The following is a 23,325-nucleotide window of genomic DNA, read 5'->3' as shown; positions in this document are numbered from 1 at the left end:
TTTGAGAGATTTTTTTATTTTAAAATGTAAGCATTTAGAGCTATAAATTTCCCTCTCAGCACTGCCTTTACTGCATTCCATAAATTTTGGTATGTTGTGTTTTTATTTTCTTTCACCCCAAGATACTTCCTAATTTCCTTTGTGATTTCTTTTTGGACCCATTGGTTATTTAAGAATGTGTTATTTCATTTCCACATACTTGAGAGTTTTCCATTTCTTCCTGTTATTGACTTCTAGTTTCGTTCCATTGTGTTCAGAGACAATCAATGTCTATATTTTAAATATTTTTAAATTTATTGATACTTGTTTTGTGACGTAATGTGATATCTCCTGTAGCACTAGAGAAGAATATATATGCTGGTGTTGGGTGAAATGTTCTGTGTATATATCTATGTCTAGTTGGTTATAGTGTCATTCACAGTTTCTGTTTCCTTTTTGATCTTATTGGGCCTCTGTTGTCTGGAACACCTTTCTCTTGCAGCTTTCAGTACTCTCTCCTAGTTCTTGGCAGATGACAATTTTTTAAAATTTTGTTTATGTTTCTTTGGGGTTCTTTTATGTGTATGTTTATTTCTTTCATTAAGTTTATGAAGTTTTTTATATTATTTCTTTGAATATTCCTTCTACCCCTTTCTTCTCCTTCTGAGATACTCTTAATACTTATATTGGTATGCTTGATGGTATCACACAGGTACCTTAGGCTCCTGCTCTATTCACTTTTTTCCATTCTTTTTCTTTCAGTTCCTCAGTCTGGATCATTTCAATCTTTGAGTCCATTGCTTCTTTCTTCTGTCAGCTTCAGTCTGCTTTTGAAATTCTATAGAGACTTTATCGTTTCAGTTTTTGTGGTCTTCATGTCTGATATTTCTGTTTAGTTCCTATTTAAAATTTCTATATATTTAAAGTATTAAATGTAGGATTTAGTTCCTGAGTTGAATTTTCCTTAAGTTTATATCTAGCTGGTATTATGACAGAGTTTATTGAGTGCTGGGAGCTAACAAAAACAAACCAAAGCAAAAAACATCCTTTCACAGTCTTTGCCAATTGGCTCTGCATTGGTTGGTGTTCTCCTTTGTAGTTGAGCCCTCCTGTCAAGAAAATCAGTCTGAGGTGAATGTGACATGGTGAGTCCTCTCCATATTTTACATTCCTGCATCTTGTCCTGGACTTCATGGCTTTAGGAATTCCCCAGTTCACAGGAATCTGAATGTTCTCACTATTCCCTATGAAATCAACAATCACCTCCCTCCTCTAGGTACTTATTATATGTCTCAAAGGTAGTAATCCATTTTCCCAGGCCACTTCATCTTAGTTGTGTCCTATACTGTTGTAGCTGTTGCAAGCTGCTCCTGCCTACAGAGCAAGTTCTGGGAGGGTGAACCAGAACAGAGACAAATATCCTGGTTCATTTTTTCATGCTGCTTCCTCATAAATCGGCACCAGCACCAACATACAGGCACCCCAGTATGCTCATAAGGGTTACTCTCTTTCCTCTGAATCAGAACCAAGGACCCATAATGGGAGCGCAGGCCAGCTCCACTCTGCAACAAGGAAGGGTTAAGGTAGCAGCCAGCACAAAGACATTACAAGCTCTTCCTACCATTTTTAAAGCTTCATTTTTTCCATTCAGCCCGCAGCCAGTTACTGCCACCCTTTGACTGTTTTTCCAGTTTTGATGAAGATAGCTCTGCCAGTTTTTGCTATTTGTTGGAAGATTCTATGAGAGAATGGCCACCTGGATTGCCTTACATCATTTTCTTGGTCTCCCAGAGTCTTCTTCCTCATTTTTGAAAGACAGTTTTAGTGGATATAGGATTCTTGGTTGGCAGTTTTTTGTTTTCGGCACTTTAAATATGTCATCTCACTGCCTTCTTGATTCCATGGTTTCTGATGAGAAAATGGCACTTATTGTTACTGAGGTCCCCTTGTATATCACACACTGCCTCTCAGGGATTTCAGAATTTTCTCTTTATCGTTAGCATTTGACTTTTTTAAAAAAAAAAAGGATTTATTTTTACTTTTATTTTATTTTATTTTTTTTAGTTTTTATTAAAGCTTTATTATATTTATATACTCATAATTCATTTTGAAACCAGATTCTGTGGAGTCATGACAAGTAATAAACCATGTCATTTTTAAGTGTTTCACATTCCATTACAGGTTTAAAGAACAAATAATTCACATTTATTAAGCAACCTAACTAGAATATTAATAAATATTATAAAATCAAAAGAACACTTAATGTTAATAAAATAGGTTATTTCTTTCTCTGGATAACATTACAGACTTGATTCTTATATATTTCCATAGATTTCTTTATATAATATTAAAACATAAACATTAAAAATATGGAGTTTATATATTTTTACTTTTATTTATCCACACCCCCCCCTTGCGGCTTGCTTGCTGTCTGCTCTCTGTCCATTCGCTGTGAATTCTTATGCTTGTCTTCTTGTCTCCCTTCGTTGTGTCATCTTGCTGTGCCAGCTCTCTGCAGGTGTGGGCCACCAGCTCTCCGCAGGCTCAGGCCAGCTTGCATTCACAAGGAGGCCCTGGGACGCAAACCCAGGCCTCCCATATGGTAGATGGGAGCCCAATTGACTGAGCCACAGCCGCTTCCCAGCATTTGACATTTTCATCATAATATACTCAGTGCAGGTCTCTCTGTGTTTATACTGTTGGGTGTTTATTTAGCATCTTGTGAATGCATATTCATGTCTTTTGTTAAATTTAGGAAATTTGCAGCCATTATTTCTTTGCATATTCTTTCTACCCTTACTCTCTTTCTTCTCCTTCTGGAACTCCCATTATGCAAATATTGATATGCTTGATGTTGCCTCCCAGTTCCCTTGATTCTGTTAACTTTTCTTCATTCTCTCTTCTTTCTGGTCCTCGTACTGGATTGTTTCACTTTTCTTATCTTTCAGTTCACTGATTCTTTCTTCTGTCAATCCAAGTTGCTGTTGAATCCCTCTAGGGAATTTCTCATTTTTGTTACTGTGGTCTTCAGCTCTGTTTGGTTCCTTTTCATGATTTCCATTTCTCTAATGAGATATGCTCTTTGTGTTCATCTCTCATTTCCTAATTTCCTTTAGTTCTTTGCCCATGTTTCCCTTTACCCCTTTGAGCATATTTAGGAATTGTTTTCCTGCTTGTTCCTGGTCTGGCCCTATTCATCAATGGTTCCTAATGCTTTAATCTTCTCCTCTGCCTTGCCTTTTGTGTCCCATTTCTTTGTATATTCTTTAACCTTTTGTTGAGACCTGGACATTTTCATATTTTAACATGCTATTGCTGAAATTTAAGCTCTAAAGTGTTTGTTCCTTAAGCTTTTTTCCAATTAGTGTTATGACAGAGTTTTCTTTGAATGCCAGGAACTAACAAAACAGAAAAAAGGAGGGAGGAGGGAGAAGAAAATACCCTTCCCAGTCATTGCAGATTTACCTGTAGTATTGCTCCATTCATCGAGTTTAAAGAAGAACTCCAGGCTCAGGCACAGAGGGCTCTGGATCTTTTCTGTGCATTCATCTTGTCTTAGGCATGCACCTTTGCCCCTAAGTATTTCCCAGTTTACTCCAGTAGGAATGTCCCCTCTTCTCTATAAAACAACTTCCTAATGGTCCCAGGCACTGCACTATATGCCCTAAAGCTATTAATCCCTGCCCTTCCCCCCCCCCCCCCAAGCCACAATTTGACTGCTTTTGCACAGGGTTCTTCTACACATGGGGCAAGTCCTCAGGCCTGTGATAAATACCCTGGCTTAATCCTTCAAGCTCCCACCAGATTGTGCCAGATACACATACTCCCTGTGCATGCCTGAGGGTTGCTCTGCTCCATCTAGAACCAGGAACAAGTATCTGCGCTGGGAGTCTGGGCTAGCTCTCTGCTGAGTCCTGAGGGGATGGAATGGGCCAAGCCATGACTCCAAGAGATCCTACTCTTCTAAATAGTCTTTTTCTTGGCTCAGCATTGGCCATGTTTCTGCAAGCCTTTAACTGTTTTCTAAAGCTTTGGGAAAGATATTTCTGCCATTTTGGGCTGGTTATTCCGAGCTTCTTCGGGGCTAGAGCTCTGAAGCTTCTCACTCTACCTTCTTGTGTGGGGTGGGCCCACTGCTTTGCTTTTTAAATATATCTTCATTTTCTTTCCTATTAATCTATGAACTCCCCAAGAGCAGAGACCACCTCTGTTCTCTTCACCACTGTATCGTCAGTGCCTGACATAGGAACTGGCTCAATAAACAATGGATAACTATTGATAACTAACCGCATAAGCAAATTGCCCAGAGCATGTCCAGATTTCCAGATTGTCTCTATTCTTTAAAGTCTGGTTCAAAAACCATTTCCTTAAAATAAATAAAAGAGAAAGAAGACAAGAAAGAACAAAGGAGAGAAAAAACTAGTCCTTCTAGAAAATCTTCTCTGACCATCTGAACTGGAAATGAACTTACCTCCTTTTTGAACGCTCATAGCAATTTCTCTTTAGTCCTCATTCTCGACACACAAACACACTACCTTCACTTTTCAGTCATGGCTCTTTACCCATGTTCCCCTTCTTGTTAGATTGGCAATAGAAAGATTCCCATTCGCTCTAGCCTGGTGACCCTCCCAATGCCTGACTTTATAATAAAAGGTAAGTTATATTCCAAATGTACACTATGGACCACTGTTAGTGATAATAGTCTGATGTTCTCTCATAATCTGGAAAAAATATTCCACAACAATGTAATGTGTTGGCGGTGGGAGGGGGTGTACATTATGCATGGTTTTCTGAATTCACAACTTCTGTAATTATATGTATGTATATGTATATATGTATATATATTTTTTCTAAAGGTAGTGGCATAATAAGTTAGGATTCTCTCTAAACCTGCTTAAATTGAGGCCAGTACTATGGCTATTTTTTCACTTAGAGAAGAAAACTGAGACTTGTGCTCATAATCACTAAAGCAATAAGTGTAAGTAGAATAAATTAAGACAGTATTTCATCTAAATCAGTGTTCTTAACCTTTTTTGTTTCGTGGACCCCTTTGCCAATCAGGTGAAAACCACAGACCCCTTCTCAGAATGTAGCAGCAGATAGTTTTATGACACTCAACATCAACATGTCTTCACATTAAATTTGAGGATTATTCAAAATCACGTTTTACAACTTTTCCGTAATTTCAATATCTGATAACCTAACATGGTTCAACATTGTTCAACTAGTATTTTCAGCAAACATTTAGAAATTAGAGTTTTCGCACAGCATCATAAAACCATCTCCACCATCCTTACCAACATTTTGTAGATGGTTATCCACTGCACTCAGAACACACTACATCAAAATAAAAATCATACTAAGGCCATGCTATACTGTATATTACTTAATAAATATATCACAACCAAACCAACACGTCCCCACAAGGATCGTATTTTTTAAAATTTTTAATTCAAGCTTATGGGCTCCCTGAAATCTTTCCACAGACCCCTTGCAGGCTCCATGGGTACCTGGTTAAAAACCCCTGATCTAAATTATTTTGTCTGAGCTTATTTCAGTTTTTCTTGGGAATTCACGTCCTTATGCTTTCCCTTGGATCAAAGTAAATGTGAAACAATAAAAATAAAAACATAAAATAAATGCAAACTTTAAAGAGTGAGGTTTAGCAACTTTTTTTTTGAAGTGTGAGAGAATGTATTTTCTGTTACATTGTTCATCTGTGTTTCTATTATATTTTAGTTATTGTTATTTATAGTAAATTTTTATATACCACAAAATGAGACTTTTCTTTAAGTTATACTATGCAAATATTTTCCCCTTTTTCAGCAATCTTTTGACTTTGCTATGCTATTTTAGCCAGTTTTTATATTAAGATAATTTTATATGTATCAATCATTTCTTTTTATATTTTTCTGAGATTTTTGTTATTTTCAGAAATGCATTCCCATTTCCAATATGACAAGAATATTTACATTTATTCCTTTAAGATATTTAAAACATAAGTTCAAAAGTAGCTAGGATCTTAGTAAAAATTCCCTTTCTTGTTGCGCTCTTCCTACGTGTGCTCTGTTTAGCCCACACATTTAATTAACCCCCCCTTGCCAACAGGCACATATAAGAGTATGCAGAGCTGAGTGAGACAGGAAATGTTCCTGGTTTTAGGGAAGTTGTAATCTGTTAGACATAAATATCAATCAGTAAATAAGTCAGTAAGCTTGGTAATTTCAGTGAAACTGCAGAGAAGGACAGTGAAACGGCATGGGGGGGATACGGAGGCAGATCTTACTGGCTGACAGGGTGTTGTCTCCGAGGTGGGAAGATTTCCACTGACACCTCCAGGGCACTTCAGCAGACAGACCTGAGGAAGGGTTTATGAATATGGCTGGAGTGGCAAAAGAGCCCTGTGGCTGCTAGGCAAAGAAGAGGTTTTAGGGGCAAGAAGGAGAGTAAAGGGACAGGTGGGTAGGAAAACTAAAGGGACAGGTGGGTAGGAAAAGTATGTCCACCTAGAATATACCCAGAATGCCATCAGTGAATCCAAAGTTAAAGTAAGACTTCTCAGAGTTCGAGGGAGGGCACAGTGGCTGCTGTTGAAATGCTGGGCATCAGGTGTGCAGATGAGATACTAGCTTGAACCTGGTACTGGGAGGACCTGTGTGTGGAACCATTCAAAGGAAAGCTGGACAGGTTGCTTTGCTGCTCGCTTGGTGCCAGCAAGTAGCGTGTGCTTGCTGGTGATGGATGGCTTTACATTGTTCTGTGCACTGTGCTTCGGTGGCAGGAGGGTGGGACAGTCCCCAGGGACCACATGGGAAGTCCTTGGGCTTTTCTTGCACTTTGTCTTGCCCGTGGTATCCAGCCAAGGTAATAACTGTGTTTTAGCCACACTTGCACCTAAAAATCTCACTACTGTTACTTAGGCTTTTGTTCAATTTTTGTATTAATAATTTTAACCACATTTTAAACTAAGTGTCTGAATTTCAGTGAAAATGAGACAGGGCCATTTGTAAAGCATAGTGAAGATTTTTATTTTTAAGAATAGAAAGAATGTGACTGTATTCACTTCATTATTAGAATCCTCCCTTTCTTGAAGGCCCATGCCCATTTGTTTGCTTAATCAGCGTTTTATGTTTTGTTCTTTATTTTATAAATGATTCTTCCTCTTGACTTCCCAATCTGGGGAGACAACAGTATTTCCCTTGAAAATACAGAGAGTGAATTGGTCCCCTGTGTGTGTTTTCCAAGTATTGCTTTTCAAGACATTTTCATGAAAAGGACTAGTATTGCTAAGTCATTTTTTCATATAAGGAGGTACATGTTTGGGTATTGAAATTAATTTCCCTTATCTTGCCATACAAATAGCCACCCTAGCTTCTTTGATTTATTACCTTGGATGGTTCAGCAACACTAAAAACAGAGGACGGGAAGACATCACCTTTATGTGGCATCATTAGTCACAGCATTAAAAGCATGATCCTGAATAGGCTGCTTTGCACAAGCCCTGCCATGCCACACGATCTCCTTTTCTCTTCCCGTGTGCTGGTGATGCTAGGTCCATGGCTCTGGGCCACATTTTTCATTTCTTAGTTGGTTGTCCCCATCCAAAAATTCTTTGTTTCTCCTCTCTTAACTTGATTAGAAGGAACTTTCTAAAATGCAAATATAATCCCCAATTAAAACCCTCTGTATAAGACAGTCTGCAATTTGGGAGGTAATATTTTAAAATCACACATCCAACAAAGGACTTCTATCCAGAATAAGAGTCCTCAAAACTCTTTAGTAAGGGGGGAAAAAAAAACTATTAAACAATTTAAACAACAAAAGACTTGAACAGACATTTCACCAAGAATACATGGAAGGCAAATAAACACATGAAAAGTTTTTCAAAATCATTAAGCCTTAGTGAAATGTAAATTAAAAACATGACAGAAAGGCAAAAACAAACAAACATACCTACAATGAGATACTCTATTAAAATGGTTGAAGTAAAAATACTGACAGTACCAAATGACTTCCATGCATTTCTTGTGGGAATGCAAAATGGTGTGGTTACTCTGGAAAACAGTAGTTAGTGTATTAAAAAATTAAACATATACTTACCACAAGATTCAGCAATCCCTCTCTCAGATAGTTATCCTAGAAAGACATACCTTCTCCCAAAAATCTATGCACAAATGTTCATAGGAGGAGCTTTATTTATTGTACCCCCAAACTGGAAACAATCTAGATGTCCTTCACGGCTGAATGGATAAACATAATGTTGGTAATCCATATAATATACATTCCATATAATGGAATACTGTTCAGCAATAATATGGACAAACTATTAATAAACCCAACAACTTAAAACCATTTCAGAGACATTATACTGAGAAAACGAAGACAGTCTAAGAGGGTTATATACTCTTTAATTCAATTATAATGACATTCTTGGAAAGACAAAACATAGTGATGGGATCAGATTAGTGGTTGTCAGGGGTCAGGGATGAAGAGCAGGTTTGACGATGAAGGGATAGCACGTGGGTGTTTTTGTGATGATTGAACAAGTTTGTACCCTGAATGTGGTGGTTATATGAATCTACACATGGGTTAAAAGTCAGAACTATGTACCCATTCCCCATCACCTAACCCAGAAAGTGAATTTTACTATATGGTACATCTTTTTAAAAAACAAAAAACATAAATCCTTACTTTTGCATAAGATCTACAAAGCGCATCTGACCTCTCATGATACATTTCACTCTTTCTTGCCATTCTGGTCCCTCTGCTCAGAATCTCCCCTGTCCACTTCCTGCTTTGTATCCCTCATGGTTCAGGCATTGAGGCACTGTCAATCCTTCTAGGAAAACTGCCTCTGAACATCCAACCCAGGATGTTTTCACGTCCCTGTCACAGACTTAGTGCCCTGCCTTGATTGCCTGCCTACTTGTCTGTCTTGCATGCCAAGTTGTAAGTTCTAAGAGAGCTGACTTCACTGCTCATTCTTCAGCCCTGGTTAGGAAGGCCATAAAACAGTTCACTGAATAGAGTGAGGGTAAGAAATCTTTGCCTTTTTCTGGATGCTAGTGTCTCTTACTCTCTTGCAGAAATTTCCTTCCATTTCCTTGCTCTTTCAGTAAGGGAATCTTTTTTTTTTTTCAAATATTATACAAACAACTTGTTAAATGGGAATTAAAGAATAAATTAAGGTTTTAAGACTTTTGTGCTCTCCCTCCCCCCCTTTCAGTCAAAGTAAAATTATGTTGCAGGAGAAGAATGTGGAGGGGTTTTCTTGTGCATTTATCAGAGATTACATGGGTTTTATAGTATACCATGAAAAGAAATTAGTGGTAAAATCATTATTATTATAAAATATTTTTATGTATTTACTAAGCCCCATCTTACAAATTCCCTTGGGGAGAGAATAGACTTTCTCCAAAAATATTCAGGGGAGCAGATGTGGCTCAAGCAGTTGAGCTCCCTGCCTCCCACACGGAAGGTCCCGGGTTTGGTTCCTGGTGTCTTCTGAAAAAGAAAACAAAAAAATAGCAAGCAAAACAAACGAGAAAACCAACTCAGGGAAGCCGCTGTGGCTCAGCAGTTGTGCGCAGGCTTCCCAAATACAAGGTCCCAAGTTCAATCCCTGGCCCCCAGTACCTAAAAGAAAAAAACCAGCTCCTCTTCTGGAATAAGCACTAATAAAAATATTTTTTTAAAGAAACAAGCAACCAACAATTAGTCATACACTGTTTTTTATGTGTTTTAATTTACTTATTCTTCACCACAACCTAACAGGCACAACAGCTATTTCCATTTAAACCTGACAAGATTGCAGTACAAAGTGGTTAGATAGTTTACTGAGGGTCATACTAGTCAGCAGTGGAACTGGGATTTGAACCTAAGCAAATACCCCCTTTCCCTCATTGTTTTTCCTCCTCCTGTCTTTGTTCCTCCCTTCTGCCTTGCTTTCAAGTTCTCTTACATGGGAAAAAGAGAAACTGTTAAATAAAATTTAGACACAAGCAATGTGATTTCATCTCTTTCTACCTCTATTGCCGCATAACAAATTACCACAAACCTAGCAATTTAAAACATCACCCATTGATTAGCTCAGAGTTCCATAGGTAAGAAGTCTGGGTATGGTGTGATTTGGTTCTCTGTTCAGGGTACCACAAGGCTGAAATCAAAGTTTAGCTGGACTGAGTTCTCATCCTGAGGCTCTGGGGAAGTATCTGCTTTAAGCTTGTTCAGATGGTGGCGGAATTCAGTTCCTTGTGGTTGTAGGACTGAGGTCCTGTTTCCTTCTTGTCTGTCAGCCAGGGGCTGCTCACAACTTCTAGAGGCTTCCTGCCTTTCTTGTCACGTGGTGTCCTCCACCTTAGCAAACCTTTCTCTGGTTTCCTCCCTTCTTGATGTCTAAACCCCAATATAAAGGGCTTGTGTATTTCCGAGTCCAGCCTAGATAATCTTTCTATCTTAAGGTCAGATGATTTGGGACCTTTGTTACCTCTGCAAAAATCCTTTCACATCAACATCTAGATTTGTGTTTGGTTAAAAATCTAGAAAAATGTATGTACGCCAGGAGCCAGGCATTTGGGGGCAGTCTTGGAATTCTGCCTTCTACAGTACATTACAGCATTAAACAAGGTGAAGGTAAAAACTGAAGCCAATTCTGAGGTATTTGTTTTTCAGGATAATTACTTACATTCTTTTATGTTTTTAGAGTTTTTCTCACCACGTGACAGATTTTACTTTCATTAGCTCATTGGTTAAAAGCGTATTTGTAATCTGTGTACATTTGTTTGCTTTAAGAGGCTTGAAAATAATGTAGCAGACAGAATTAGTTGAACAGCACAATTGCTTATCACTTCTAGTAAATTCATCATTTCCTTAGCATTGTTTCACCCTGCAGTTTCTTTTCAGCCTCCATGCTCCACCACCCTGTAGCTTCTCTCCCTGTTCTTTGGCTGTTTGAGCCGTCTCCATTTTCAGGTCTCATCTGAAATATCACCTCCTCGCAGTTGGAGTCCTTGATGGCCTCACCTAATGTAGGTTAAAAACAAAGTAAGTGAAGTTGTTCTTTCCTTGAGGCCCTCTGACACTTCCTGTGTAGTGGCTCTATAATTCTTTGGGATTTGATTGCCTCTACCTTATCTCAGCCTCTCACTAGACTGTAAGTGTCAGGAAGGGAGGAGCCGGGTCTGTCCTGTTCACCATCATTGGCAAGTGCCTGGACCGCACTTTGTACAGAGTAGGTACCCCAACGTTCTTTGCGTAACTGACAGGTATATAGAAGGTGGCTTCTGGTGTGTGTAGAATGGTCAACTTCAGTATTTGATTGAAAGGTTGCTAGAATAATGAAACCAAGTTAGTCAGGAGGTTACTGCTAGACCATTTATTGTTTGAAAAGAATCATAATGTTCTTAAAAGAGAGAGGGGGGATCTTACAAATGGTCGAGCCAAAAAGGAACAGTGTCCCCACTGACCTTCCGAACATGCAGTGTCAGTGATAGGAGACCGGATGCCCAGCCTCCAGGTGATGGACTGCCTCATGTTTAGACCCTGGTTTCCTGGTAAGTTTTTAAAACCCCAAGAGGGATCTCTCTTTGCCCATAGCCCTCTTTTGAGCCTCCTGTCTCTGATTTCTTCTAAGCCTTGCTCTCACCTCCTTCAGCCTTAGTAACTGAAGACCCACTTAACAGCTGTTTTACCTTGGTTGGTTAAGTTAGTCAGCCTGCCTAAGCCTCCCTTTCGCCCTCTGTAAAATGGGTGTGATAATTCCCACCTTAAAAGGTCATTGGAAAGATGGGAAGTGGATGCAAATACATCTCACATGTATTGATACATGCTATTTTTATTATTACAGTCTATCATTTTAGCCTTGACTTTGTTAATCTGGGGTGGAATTGCTCATCTTAGCAAGAAATGGTTTTTAGAATGTTATTTTTAAAAAGTTACAGTAAATTTTAGGATCATTGGACATAATACTCTGCTTAACTGATTTTTATCACCATATATTAAACAAAGAACACCAATTTTCAAATCAGTGAAATAAATACATGCACAACTATACTGAGCAGTTTGTTTATTTATGATTATGCAGGCACTTTAAAGGCTTGTGGTGCCTCTGAGTTTTTATTATGAACTCCCGTTAGCATTTCGTTATTGCTGTTTAGAAGTAGTATTGGTTAATATTGAGTTCTGAAAAGCAGAACTTACAGTTTACATGTAAAAATAAGAAGTTTCCGTAAACGCCAGTCGGCTCCCTCCGCCTGCCCCTCCCCTTGTGCCAGGTGCCCCCCCACCCCGGGTTGTGCTAGGAAGTAAGAGAGCCCAGAGCCCAGCCTCCAAGGAGGTGCTTTTAACAGCTCCTCTCTGATAAAGTACTAAAAATTGTTCAAAACCGGTCAAGCTGTTAGCACCTTTCAGATGAGACCATTTTAAAGAGTAACAAGGGCAGACTAAATCAGTTTACATTTCCTTATTTTTAAAAAAATCACTGTAGAAGGATATATTAGATGAATTCCCAAGGCAGGTTAAACACAGAAGCAAATGTGGTGGGGGTAGAAATGAGGCAACTCCTGTTGTATTTATTATGGGTATCATTTCCACCAATGAAGCTGCATCCCTATCTTTTCATTTATTTCACCTGTCTTTTAATTCACTGCCTGTGATTTAGAGAAGCCAGTGCACTGTATTACAGTGGTATTGGGAGTTTTCTTTCTGGTTGAATCTCAGCAGCATGAGCCCAGAATGGAGGGCCAGGAGACTCTTTGCTTTGCCTGTAATGAATGAACTGGGAGAGCTTGGACAATTTGCTCAGTCTCTTTATATGTGTGCTCCAATTTCCTCTCCTGTAAAATGGGGCTATTTTCTTCTGGGGAGTTGTGATAATGAAGGGAAATTTCCTATAGAAGTGGAAAAGAAAATTAAAGCACCATGCACATGCTTTCATTTTTAACCAAATTCATTTTAATTATTTTTAGCCCAAATTAATATGCCAAAGCAGGATGCTGTTTCCAAAGTTGTTGACATCAGTTCATCATATTTCTAGGTGAAGAATGTGAAAGTGATTATAGGTAATAAATATCTTTTTTTTCAAACTTATTGCAGAGGCAGTTTTTCCACTGTTAATGAGGGTAATTTGACTTGGTTGAAGGATTGCAGTTCTTAAGAATTAATGCAGTAATCCAATTCAAAGATTTAAAGAGATCTAAGATTTTTCACAGGTCGCGTGCTAGTGAATGTGCTCCTATCACATAGCAGCTAATGGACTTGAACGCCAGTCTGTCATTTACTGTTCCCTCACTGCGTAGCAGCTTTGCCCTTGGTAGTGAGTATACTTTCCAAGCATTGCAGGTTATTTAGAAGTGTGGTATATTTGCAACACCTTTGAGAGATAGTATCCTGTTTCCCACAGCCTCTAATTACTGTAAAAACTTGGGTTATCTTTCTTAATTACATGTTTGAATCCTAATCTGCTAAGGTCTGAGGAATATCAGGCGCAGAGGAGCTGCCTTCTCACCTTTCTTTTTCAGAGGAGAGCCTTTTTTAAAAAAAAATGTATTTTAAAAAACAAATTCATGTATCACTGTATTCACACATATAGGTTAATTCACGTGAATACAAAGGTTACATGCATCGTATTCATAACTTTCCATTTTTTATAATAATGTATTATTAACAGCTAACAGTATTTTGCAAAGGCTTATTTGTAAAGGATGTTGGAAATGCTGTTTCCCGATCCTATTATGTTCCTAAATATTAAAAATCCCATTTTGAGGCAATTGGAAGCATTTGCTTCTCTTTCCACGTGTGTTCTCTAGGCAGCGTCACCATTCTGTGCACACAGGAACCTTTGTTCCTTAATTAGAATGGACTGGAGCTCATCAATTGTGGTTCCAAGTGGTGTGTGCTTGAATGTTGCGGCAATAGTACGTTATGAAGAAAGATGGAGCCTCAATCTGGGAGCCTCTCCACAGTCCCGAGAACCATTCAAAGATGAACAGCGGAGGGTCCTTGCCGGGCAGTTCTTGCATCCTGTCCTGTCCTCAAGGGCCTGGCTGGCTGCTAGTCAGTTTTAAGGCCAAAAGAATGTCTGTGCTCACAGGAGGAGGGAAGGGAAGAAGAAGGCACAGAATAAACAGAAATCTAGAACTCTGCTATGATCTTCCCAAAAGCAGGGCAGAAATCTCTTTCAGATCTTTGGATGAATTAGTGAACCCATCCAGGTGCACTTACCTTGATACAAGTGGGCAAATTGTTGACAGACAAGATAAAAGGTGCCCGAGTGTTTCATAGGCTGACTTTCACTTAGGAAGACAAAAGGGCGAACAGTGCTTTGGCACTGGGCATTGGAGGAATTACAGGAGTTTTGAAAGCTATAATAAAACTCCCAAATTAAATTGGCAAAGTCTTAGACCCACATCGGTTATCAGCAAAAGCCCTCATTTTCATGTGAAGAACAGGCATTTCTCCAGCTTCCAGGAAACTACATGCATCTAATGTTCCCAGAAATATTTATGGTGAGAAAGAAGAGCCTCTCTCACTGGTCAAGGTGGAGATTGTAGACACAGAGAAATAAGTGGGCAACTTGGGTGAAAAATCTCAGCATGCTTGGGTGATGTTTTCCTGCAGCTGGGCCGGACTGGCAGGGGACAGCTGAAATAAAGGGATATGAAGAGGAGAGCACAGTGTCAATTTGAAATCCAGAGATTTGAAAGTAGAGCAGGGTCAGTTCAATTCTCTTGGAGAAGCTTCTATCCAATCAGGTTGCTAACCCTCTGAAAGAAAAATGACTCTGGGGCCACAAGGCACGTCTGAGATCCTCTCCTGCCACCCTACCTGCCAACTACCTCATTTCTTGCCTCTTTCCATCCCTGCCAAAGGATAAATTGCCCTCACCCTGTTAATGCTAATGGAAGACATTATTAACAAAAGGGAGTGCTTCATAAAGAAGAAGAGGCGCTTTGGCACAAGGCGGCAGGACGCCCTTTTTCCCTGTGCTGATTGTGGTATGGGTCAGAAACCGTGAATATGGAAACAAATATTATTTCCCTGAAATGTGCTGCTATTTAAAGAGACATATCTAGCTAGCAGTAGACATGTATATATATTTTTCCACCAGTAATCTTTTTTTATGTTGTATTTCTTGAAGAAAGAAAAATAGATTTTAAAATGTAAAAACCTGTTCTTCAATTGAGTATGCAAAAATCTCATTGCAGTATTTATTCCAAACCTGCTCTCATAATGTTCAGTCAAGGAGAAAACAGCAAAAAACAGTTGTTGATGGACTTAGCACAGAACTGGATTAAATAAGCATTAGTCTACTGAAGCTGATTACAGGAATATGAAAATGCAGTATCTTAATGGTACATATTTTTATGTGGCAGCTCAGTTGCCTTTCATTTTGCAGCTAATATGTCTATTCTTATGAGTCATTTACTTCTTTAATTACCTTTTGCAGGCAAGGCACCATGGTATATTAATGTGAATGATTTTTACTGCCAGTTTATCATACAATGCCCCAGAAGTTGAAAGGCGTAATTGACTTGGAAGAACAGCTCATGAAGGAAACAATATTTAGTTGACAGTTTTCCTTGTACTCTCCGTTGACGTTTATGAGTTTACACTATGCTAAAGGAGTAATAAACACAATTTTCTTTCAATAACAGGAAAGGGTAGCTTCTAAAATACATTTGTGGAAAACACATTTGTTCATTTCTTGAATAATATGAAAATAACACATTTCCAGTGATAAGACCTCTCAGATTGCCAATTGAATTAAACCTTTGAAGGTGCATTTATAACCTGTCTCAGAGCATTAGGAGATATTAGGGTCTGTGTGATTGAATCGAATTAATGAATATTTAAATTATATACAGGTTTGGATAAATCATATTTAAATCTAGTTGTTAGGCTGAGATCATTCGGTTGTGTCCTCCAAACTTCCAGAGGGAGAGAAGGCAAGAAGGGAGCTTGGAAATTGCTGCAGGAAGATTTTCTTTCTCCATAGGAAGGGAAAGTCTGACAGCACAATTTGGGAAAATAAAATGAAGAAGGCACAGTTGATACAACTCCTTATAAGGTCTAGGCTTTGATTGTTGCTGGTGCTTTGCTTCTGGATTGGTGCCTTAACTTGACCGGGGCAGTCAGCGAATGCCTTTTCCTTTTTAACAGTCATACATTTGGAAGGTTCAGCCACTCCTGGCCAGGCCCTGGTTTGGCACATTGGTTTAGAGGGAGTTAAAACTTTTCACAGTTTTCTGGATTGTTTGCAGTTCAGCCCTGTGCAACATAATGAAAGTTTTCTAGCCATCTGTTGTTAAGCTGGCGGTAAGCAAGGCCAGTATATCCAAACAAAGTTCTGGCCTGCTGTAAACTGAACCTGTCAGTTTAGCATAGCTTCGCTGACCCCTCCAATGCAAGGGGCAGCCCTTGGTACCAGGCGCTCCCTGCATAGTGCTTTCAGAGGGGAGCTGTTTTGGGGGGAGGGGGCGGGAGCCTGTTTACTTTTTCCACTCAGTGTTCCTCTCACTGGCTTGGACTAGTTTACACTTAATCTCGATATGGATAAATGGATACTTGTGAGCCCCCCCCCCACTCCTTTGGAGGGGCAGGGATTTGTTCTTAATAGGGGATTGTAACTTTTAGAACAAGATACGATGTTGGTCTATAAATGTATGTGAGGTGGTTGTGATTACAAAGGGTGCGCTCTGCAGTTATTTTTTGTCTCGTTATTTTGTCTTTTGGTGTTTAGGGACACACAGTCCAGGCAATGGGGACGCCTATGTTTAACTTAGTTTACGTAACTAAAAACGTGTCATAGCTTTAAAAAGTTTTTTTTTTTCTTTTGTTCTGCGTTTTGCATTTCCTCATCAGAAGTTAATCTACAGCAGAAGCAGGGCAGCAGCAGGAGCAGTTTGACAGTGCCCCTGCTCTAGTGGGGGTCTTATTACCGCCTTCCCTGTTCCTATTTACCGAGTATGTGGATTGCTTTATGTTGCCCAGCTTAACCTCAAAACAATTTCCTTGTTTTGTGGTATTTTTCCTTCTCTGCTAAATGTTTAATTCTTATTTCCTGTTTAGCAGTGGTTCCTTAGCTGTGTGTGAAATATCCCTATACATTCAGATCCTTGCTCTAACTCTACCCCTGACTTTCATGGGGCTCCCTGTTGTTAATGACACCTTCTAGGTGCTGCTGTAGTGTTAGCCTGGCCTTGCTGGGTTGTAGTTCCTTTCCAGCATTGGTTACATTTGTGCCTGGCTAAGAGAAGGCTCTAGGGAGCCTTCGGTGCTCATCCCAAGTTGTTAACAAATACAGGGAGAATGGCGGCTGTCACGGAATCACTATTTCGGCCACTGCTGTGGCCACCTCATCCTCCCTGGATGATAAGCACACCACAGTCCCATCAAACCAAAAGAAGAAAGGCGTTGAAAGAAGGCACCTTTGTCTAAAGGACTAACATAAGAGGATTCAGGCTCACCTTTAGGTGCAGTCAGGAATGTACAAGGGTCAGGAATTCCATAAATGGGGGTGCTGGGCAGGAGAACCACAGGAGTAAATAAAGAGATACAAAGCTTCCCTTTGAAGGGAGGGACGGGAGTATTGCAGTAGTGAGAAATAGTCTATTTATAATTTACATGAGTGCACTTACTAGGAAATACCATACAGTCAAAATCTGTAAGGTGAGTGACAGATAAAGTGCTTTTTTGTTTTAAGGTTGTTTTTTTTTAAAAAAGTGTATTTGGGGTAGAGTTTTGGGTGTAAATGTCAGGTGCAATCGCACCGCGCACTTGCTCCAAGTGTCAAGCAAATAACCTTGGCATTTAGGACACTGCCTTCAAGAACATGAAATTGTATTATGTTGTGTGTGTCTTTTTTTTTTTTTTTTTTTTAAGGAGGACTACATTAAGAGGTCACCTATTAGCTGTGTTTTTGCTGTCTTAAACTCAGCCCTTCTGTCTATTAAAATCAAACCACTGTGTAAACATTCCAGTGTTGTTCTTGGTCTACAATGGCCATGGAGATCAGGTTTCACCTGCCTGCACATCTTCAAGCAATTAGAGCAATTAGCGTGAAGCCATTTCACATTCAAGGATTCAAGGTCTATGGTGACATTCAAGTCCAAGAGAAGTCTGAAAAGGAGAGGGAGGAAGAAGCCTAGAGCTTGGCTACTATGCCATGGCCATGAGCAGACAATTTCTTTTTTAAAAATAGTAGCTCTTTAATGATGTTATTATGAGGTTTTTTAAATGACATATCAAAAGTTGTTTATATCACATACACACAAAAAAACCCAACAGTCATTTAATTATACTAATGAAGGTCTTTATACATGGCAGATTAAAAAAAGACTTTTCGTGGCCATGAGAAATGGAGTGTTGCTGCTTCCTGCCTCAAAGGGGTAGGGACAGCATTCTTTCTGGAGGAAGAATATGTTTTATAATGTGTAAGGGAATTTTGCATTTCCCTTTTACGTGGTAAACTTCCCTGTTTTAGACAAATGTAATCATTACAACAACATGGGATATTTAGTGGGAGATTTTGGGGGTTAGTCTTAAAAACTGCTGCTTTTGTTTTTAGCCTTTTTAAGCTAGAGAATAATAGTGGTGGCTTTAACGGTTTAAACTAGCTGGTAAGGTTTAAAGATAGAATCTGCTTTAGTACATCAGATAGCTGCTTAGGAAAGACAAAAAATGGCTTAAAAAAACAGTCCTAGAATCTAGGAAGGGCTTTTGCTTATTTGTTTTGATTGCTTTTTACATTTGTAATTTAGCTACCCAGACCCAAACTGATGAATGCTTTTTAAATTGGTTAGTACGTTTTTAAATCACATTTTTCTCTTGGTTTATTATGCAAAAAAGGTGGAGGAGGGGCAACTAATTTTAAAAATCCTTGCCTGCTGCAAAAGAAAATCTTGCTTTGCAGTCCCAGAGGGTGTTGGCAATCAGGAATAACCGTAGGCCAAATTACAATGTGGCATTCTGTTGCCCTTTAACCTGAAGCTCCCTGTTCACATTCAGTGTTTGTTAACAAACAGATCTAAGTACAAAATTGTTAGGAAAATTACTTTTTTATTATATGCACTGAACTTAATTAAAATAAGAGGTTTATTTTAAAAATAATAATTGTGAGCTCCTAAAAAAGTTTTGTCATAATTCCTTTAGGGGTTTGCCCCCAGTTGGCTTAAAAGTTACTAGATATCGAGCAGTTATATTTCTAGGATCAGATGCATCTATCTGTGTGATGGGGGCTGAATCATTTGTGTTTATTCAATATCTAGCTATTTTAGGGAACTGGCTGCTTACAGCTCTCTCACCCCATCTCGAACTACTTCAAGTTCTTCTGCTGAGAGATGGCTTTGCTGACCACTCACTTCTGTGGCACTGAGGCCCATGTGCCTTTTGATACATGGTGCAGGGTAGAGAGAATGCCAGTAAAGTGCAGCCTGCTGGACACCGAGCAAGAAAAGGGTCTACCTTTCCAACCCTGACCCTTGGAAATGGATTGCTAGGAAGTCCGTTGCAGCATTTATTACTGGACCATCTGAGTTAGAGAGGAAGATTTGAATTGTCTACTCCACCCCTCCTAAAAGTACAGAGGCAGGCGTGGGAGCGCTGTGGGGCTCAGAAGGGAGGTGAGACAGTAAGCCAGATCTTTCCCATTTTTTTCCCCTAGCCTAGTGCTCTGTTTCTGTGATCTGCCTTTTGAACTGTTTTTGTGGCTGATCAGTTCCACCTAATATGTCTCTTGATTTCTGCTATTGTAATACTCAGGCGACATGCTGTTCTCTTCATTTTTATAAGCTTTAGATGCTTCTGCCTGTCATATTCTGGCGGTTTATCTCCAGCGTCTGGATTTGCTTTCAGACTTGAATGTCTATCAAGCTGCCGTTGCTTTGAATGTGAGATCAAAAGAAGATGAATTCCAGTAAAAAATTTCCTTCTATGAAGAAAAGAGTGGGGCCTATGTAAACATCCCACTGACAGCTCCCAATGAGTTATTTTAGCCGAGTATTAGCACCTGGATGACAGTCCAGCATTCCACGCTAAATAACAAATCAGTTGCTTCTGTGGTAGAAGAACATTGCCACAACAGCAATACATTTTCAGAAGGAATCCTTTTCTTCCTGCCCTTTTTTTTTTTTAAATTGAATATGGCTGTTCGACTCTTCATCCTATTTTTCAAGCTGACTTGCTGTGCCTTCGGCAGTTTACTTTTCTTTACAGTATCTGTCAAGTTATTCCAGTGACAGAAGACAGGACTTGGATAATTAGTTTGGGGCAGGTTAAGGAGTGTTCAAGCAAGGCAAGCGAGGCATCTTGAGATAAACAGGTAGCTTGGACGATTGCAGAGAAGGACAATGTAAAGGAAAAGCAGCAGAAGCAAGATCAAGGGCATGTCCCTGGAACGCGGGGCCGTGTGTTCTTTAAAAATACATGTGACTGTATCCTCCAAAGTCTGCGAAATCTGCATTTTCTTTCTTTTTTTTGAAAAAAGAAAAAACATCCTGCCTATGTAAATATCACCACAAAAATATATCAAGAGCAGGTTTCCTGAAACCCTGCCGGCGTGTGTTTGTCTGCGTGAATGAGCCGTGTTTGGCTAGTTTGGTCCAGCCAGGGCACACGCCGTGAGCTGTGCCGCTGCTTGCAGAGCTGGACTGATTTAGATATGTGTGGCATTCATAGATTTCTTTAAGTACTAAATGCAACTTTGAGAATTACCTGCAAGCTCCAACTGATCTTTCAACTTTGAAAGTGAAGAATTACTTGAGGAATTCTTGTGGTTTCTTTGTCATTTAGTCAGAGCCGAGCCAGCTACTGTGGAGGCAAGCCTCCCTGAGGTTGCCTACAAAGGGCCATGTTCCAGTGTGTTTTCTCCTCCAGGGTGCTTCAGCCGCACAGCACTTCCTGTTTATTCAAACATCTTTTTTACCACTCTGCAACCCCCGCTTCACAGAAACAGCCAGAACCCATCTACAGCGAGAAGACGGAAATCCAAAGGCAGACAGTACGAGCTTACTCCGTCAAACTCTGCATTTTCTCTGTAAGTGTCCAGAGAAAAAGGAACATTTTCGCTGGGTTAAACTTTTAAACTTGGGATCTGCTCCTGCGCAGACATTCTCTGAAGGGCAAAATAAGATGATTCAACTTGTTTACTGCTTTTTTCTTCCCCCTCTCTCCTCTTTCCATCAAAGGCTTTTTTTTTTCTTTTTCAGAGATTTGAGAGTACCGACTCTTTCTAACTCCTTGTTAATTCACTCTTGCTTTCAAATGTGTCTTTGGATATTGCCAGCACAAGTAAGCAGCTGTTTGTTGTCAGGACAGTTTTATAGTCTGAATGTAGATTAGAACCTCTCTGCTTAGCCTGACATTGTTTTGTGTTGCCTTCTTCGTCCTGTTATCACAAGTAGTAAGAGTGTGTGGGAACGGTGGTGCCTTTGTAACTGGGGGCTCTGGATGTGCAGAATTGTCCTCTGATGTTTGCATCGTGACACCCTCATCGTTTGTGAATCGGTCTTGATAATATTTGTATCAATTTCATGCCAATAAAAGTCAGACTGCTGAAACGCACATGGTCATTATCTCATTCATATTCCTATTGTTTAAATGGAGTGGGCTGCGAGACGAAGGAGAAGGCTGGCCTCACGTTCCACAGTGGTGGTTAATAATTTTGATGTTGGAAGGCTCTTTTCAAAATTTTCATTGTGGACATTTCGCGTGGCAGGGAAAGCCTTTGGACTTGAGCTGCTCCTTTCTCTGTGGTGATACTGCTCTTAGTCCTTTCCGTTGAAATGAATTTTTTAACACATAGTTTGACATTTTTTAAGAGGCTTCCATCTTTTCCTCTCTGATGTATACTTCCCTTTTGCCTCTCTCTGCCTCCCCCAACCCTTCAGTATAATTGGTAAGCCAGGTGCTTTTTCAAAAAACAAACAAACATAAAACTATGTACTGGTCATGGGATAGACAGGGATAGACAGGAAATGGAAAATTCGCTCTTTTGATCTTAATAGAATTGTTATTACTCTGAACCTTGTTTGTTAGTCCCTAGACTAAATATCCTTGGATGTTAGTGTCTAAAGCAGCATCTTTTAGAATAGAGAAAGAAACATGCTCTGTAGTTGTCCTAACCTCTAATGGAAGAAACATTTAAATAAATAAAATAAATAAAAGTGTGCATATGTGTATGTTGTTATGCTGGCTTTTTTAATGTTCAGAAGTTGTTCTGCTTCGCAAAAAAAAAAAAAAAGATGTTTGCAACTGCCGTAAGGACAATTTGTTTAACAGTAGGAGTAATTGCAGGGAAAATGGAAAGAGTGACTGAAAGTATTTACTCAGATGTTGGTGGAGGTGTGGGGGCCGAAAACTCAGTGTGGGAACAGTGGGCTGCTTTTCTTGGTATCTCAGTTTGTTTGATGACCATCACATTTCCCAGCTTGCTGGTTTTGTTTTTTCTGGATGGCATGTTTGATTATTTATCAGAAGGGGAAGGGAGTAGCTGAAGCAAATAAACATGTGACCAAGTTCTGTTTTGTTTTCCACTCAGAAAGCCATGCCCTTTAACAGATATACAGAAAATAATAAATGCATTGTTTTATGATAAAAGGAAATTATATGTCTCTCTAAGGCAAGTGAATTAACCCTTAAGGCTCAGGGGCTTTTTTTGCCTTCTGAGAATTTTCCAGGCTTTTAACTGGGAACTAGCCTATTATGGGGTATAGTTTTATGGTACAGTATTCCCCAGGATTAGTTCTTTTGTAGTTTGGCTTTTCTAGATGCTTTGCCTTTTTCTGCCTTTTTTTTTTTTTTTGCCTTTTTTTTACACAGCTGCCCTGGTAGTATTCCTTTCATGCTATGTGTGTATATGGATGTTTTACATGGTGATACCATTGGACAAGTCATTGGATCTATGGTTTTGTTGCCAGCTCTTTCCTGACTTTAGATCTGAACATGAACAGTTCTGTTAGAGAAAACTATGACAGGGGGCACAATGTCATTTATTAGAGGCCAACGCTTCACTCCTCTCTTTAAAGATGTTGGATGGGTGCTGTAATGCAGATTCTCACCGTCCATCAGTGTCCCTGAAAACTACCTTCCACTCTTTGATGTGATATAGTATAGTTAAGGAGCCTCAGGGTTTTTATTATGTCAAATCAGGTCCTCTCAGGCCTAGGGAAAGGCTCATACCATAACCGTAAGAGTTTAAAACAAGCAAATAAAAGTGTATCTCTTTTTGCTTTAATTTTCAGGTGGAGTTTGCATGACCCTGTATAGATGGATGTTCCTAATCAAGGCACATAGGCGTACAGTGATACATGTGTACACACTGGCACATAAAAAAAAATAGTTCACAATTTC

The 23,325-nt window shown here is 39.4% G+C and overlaps 1 protein-coding gene across 12 annotated transcripts in view; it reads left to right on the top strand.

The window, feature by feature from the left end:
- FOXP1 (forkhead box P1) overlaps positions 1-23,325 on the top strand; it is a 528,438-nt gene that overhangs the window by 339,393 nt on the left and 165,720 nt on the right. The window contains exon 1 of one of the 12 annotated variants that reach the window (XM_004482031.5): positions 19,590-21,010. The exons of 8 other annotated variants lie outside the window; for them this stretch is intronic. In XM_004482031.5, the coding sequence (XP_004482088.1) occupies positions 20,825-21,010 (186 nt within the window). In that variant the 5' untranslated portion in view covers positions 19,590-20,824. Of the gene's footprint in view, positions 1-19,589; positions 21,011-23,325 lie in introns of those variants that run through there. 3 more of the 12 variants (XM_004482032.5, XM_004482033.5, XM_058288480.2) reach the window with 3 other exon arrangements.

Source organism: Dasypus novemcinctus, chromosome 26, assembly GCF_030445035.2.
Source record: "Dasypus novemcinctus isolate mDasNov1 chromosome 26, mDasNov1.1.hap2, whole genome shotgun sequence".
Taxonomy (NCBI): domain Eukaryota; kingdom Metazoa; phylum Chordata; class Mammalia; order Cingulata; family Dasypodidae; genus Dasypus; species Dasypus novemcinctus.
Note: the sequence above shows the minus strand (reverse complement) of the source record. Positions and strands in the feature narration are given on the sequence as shown.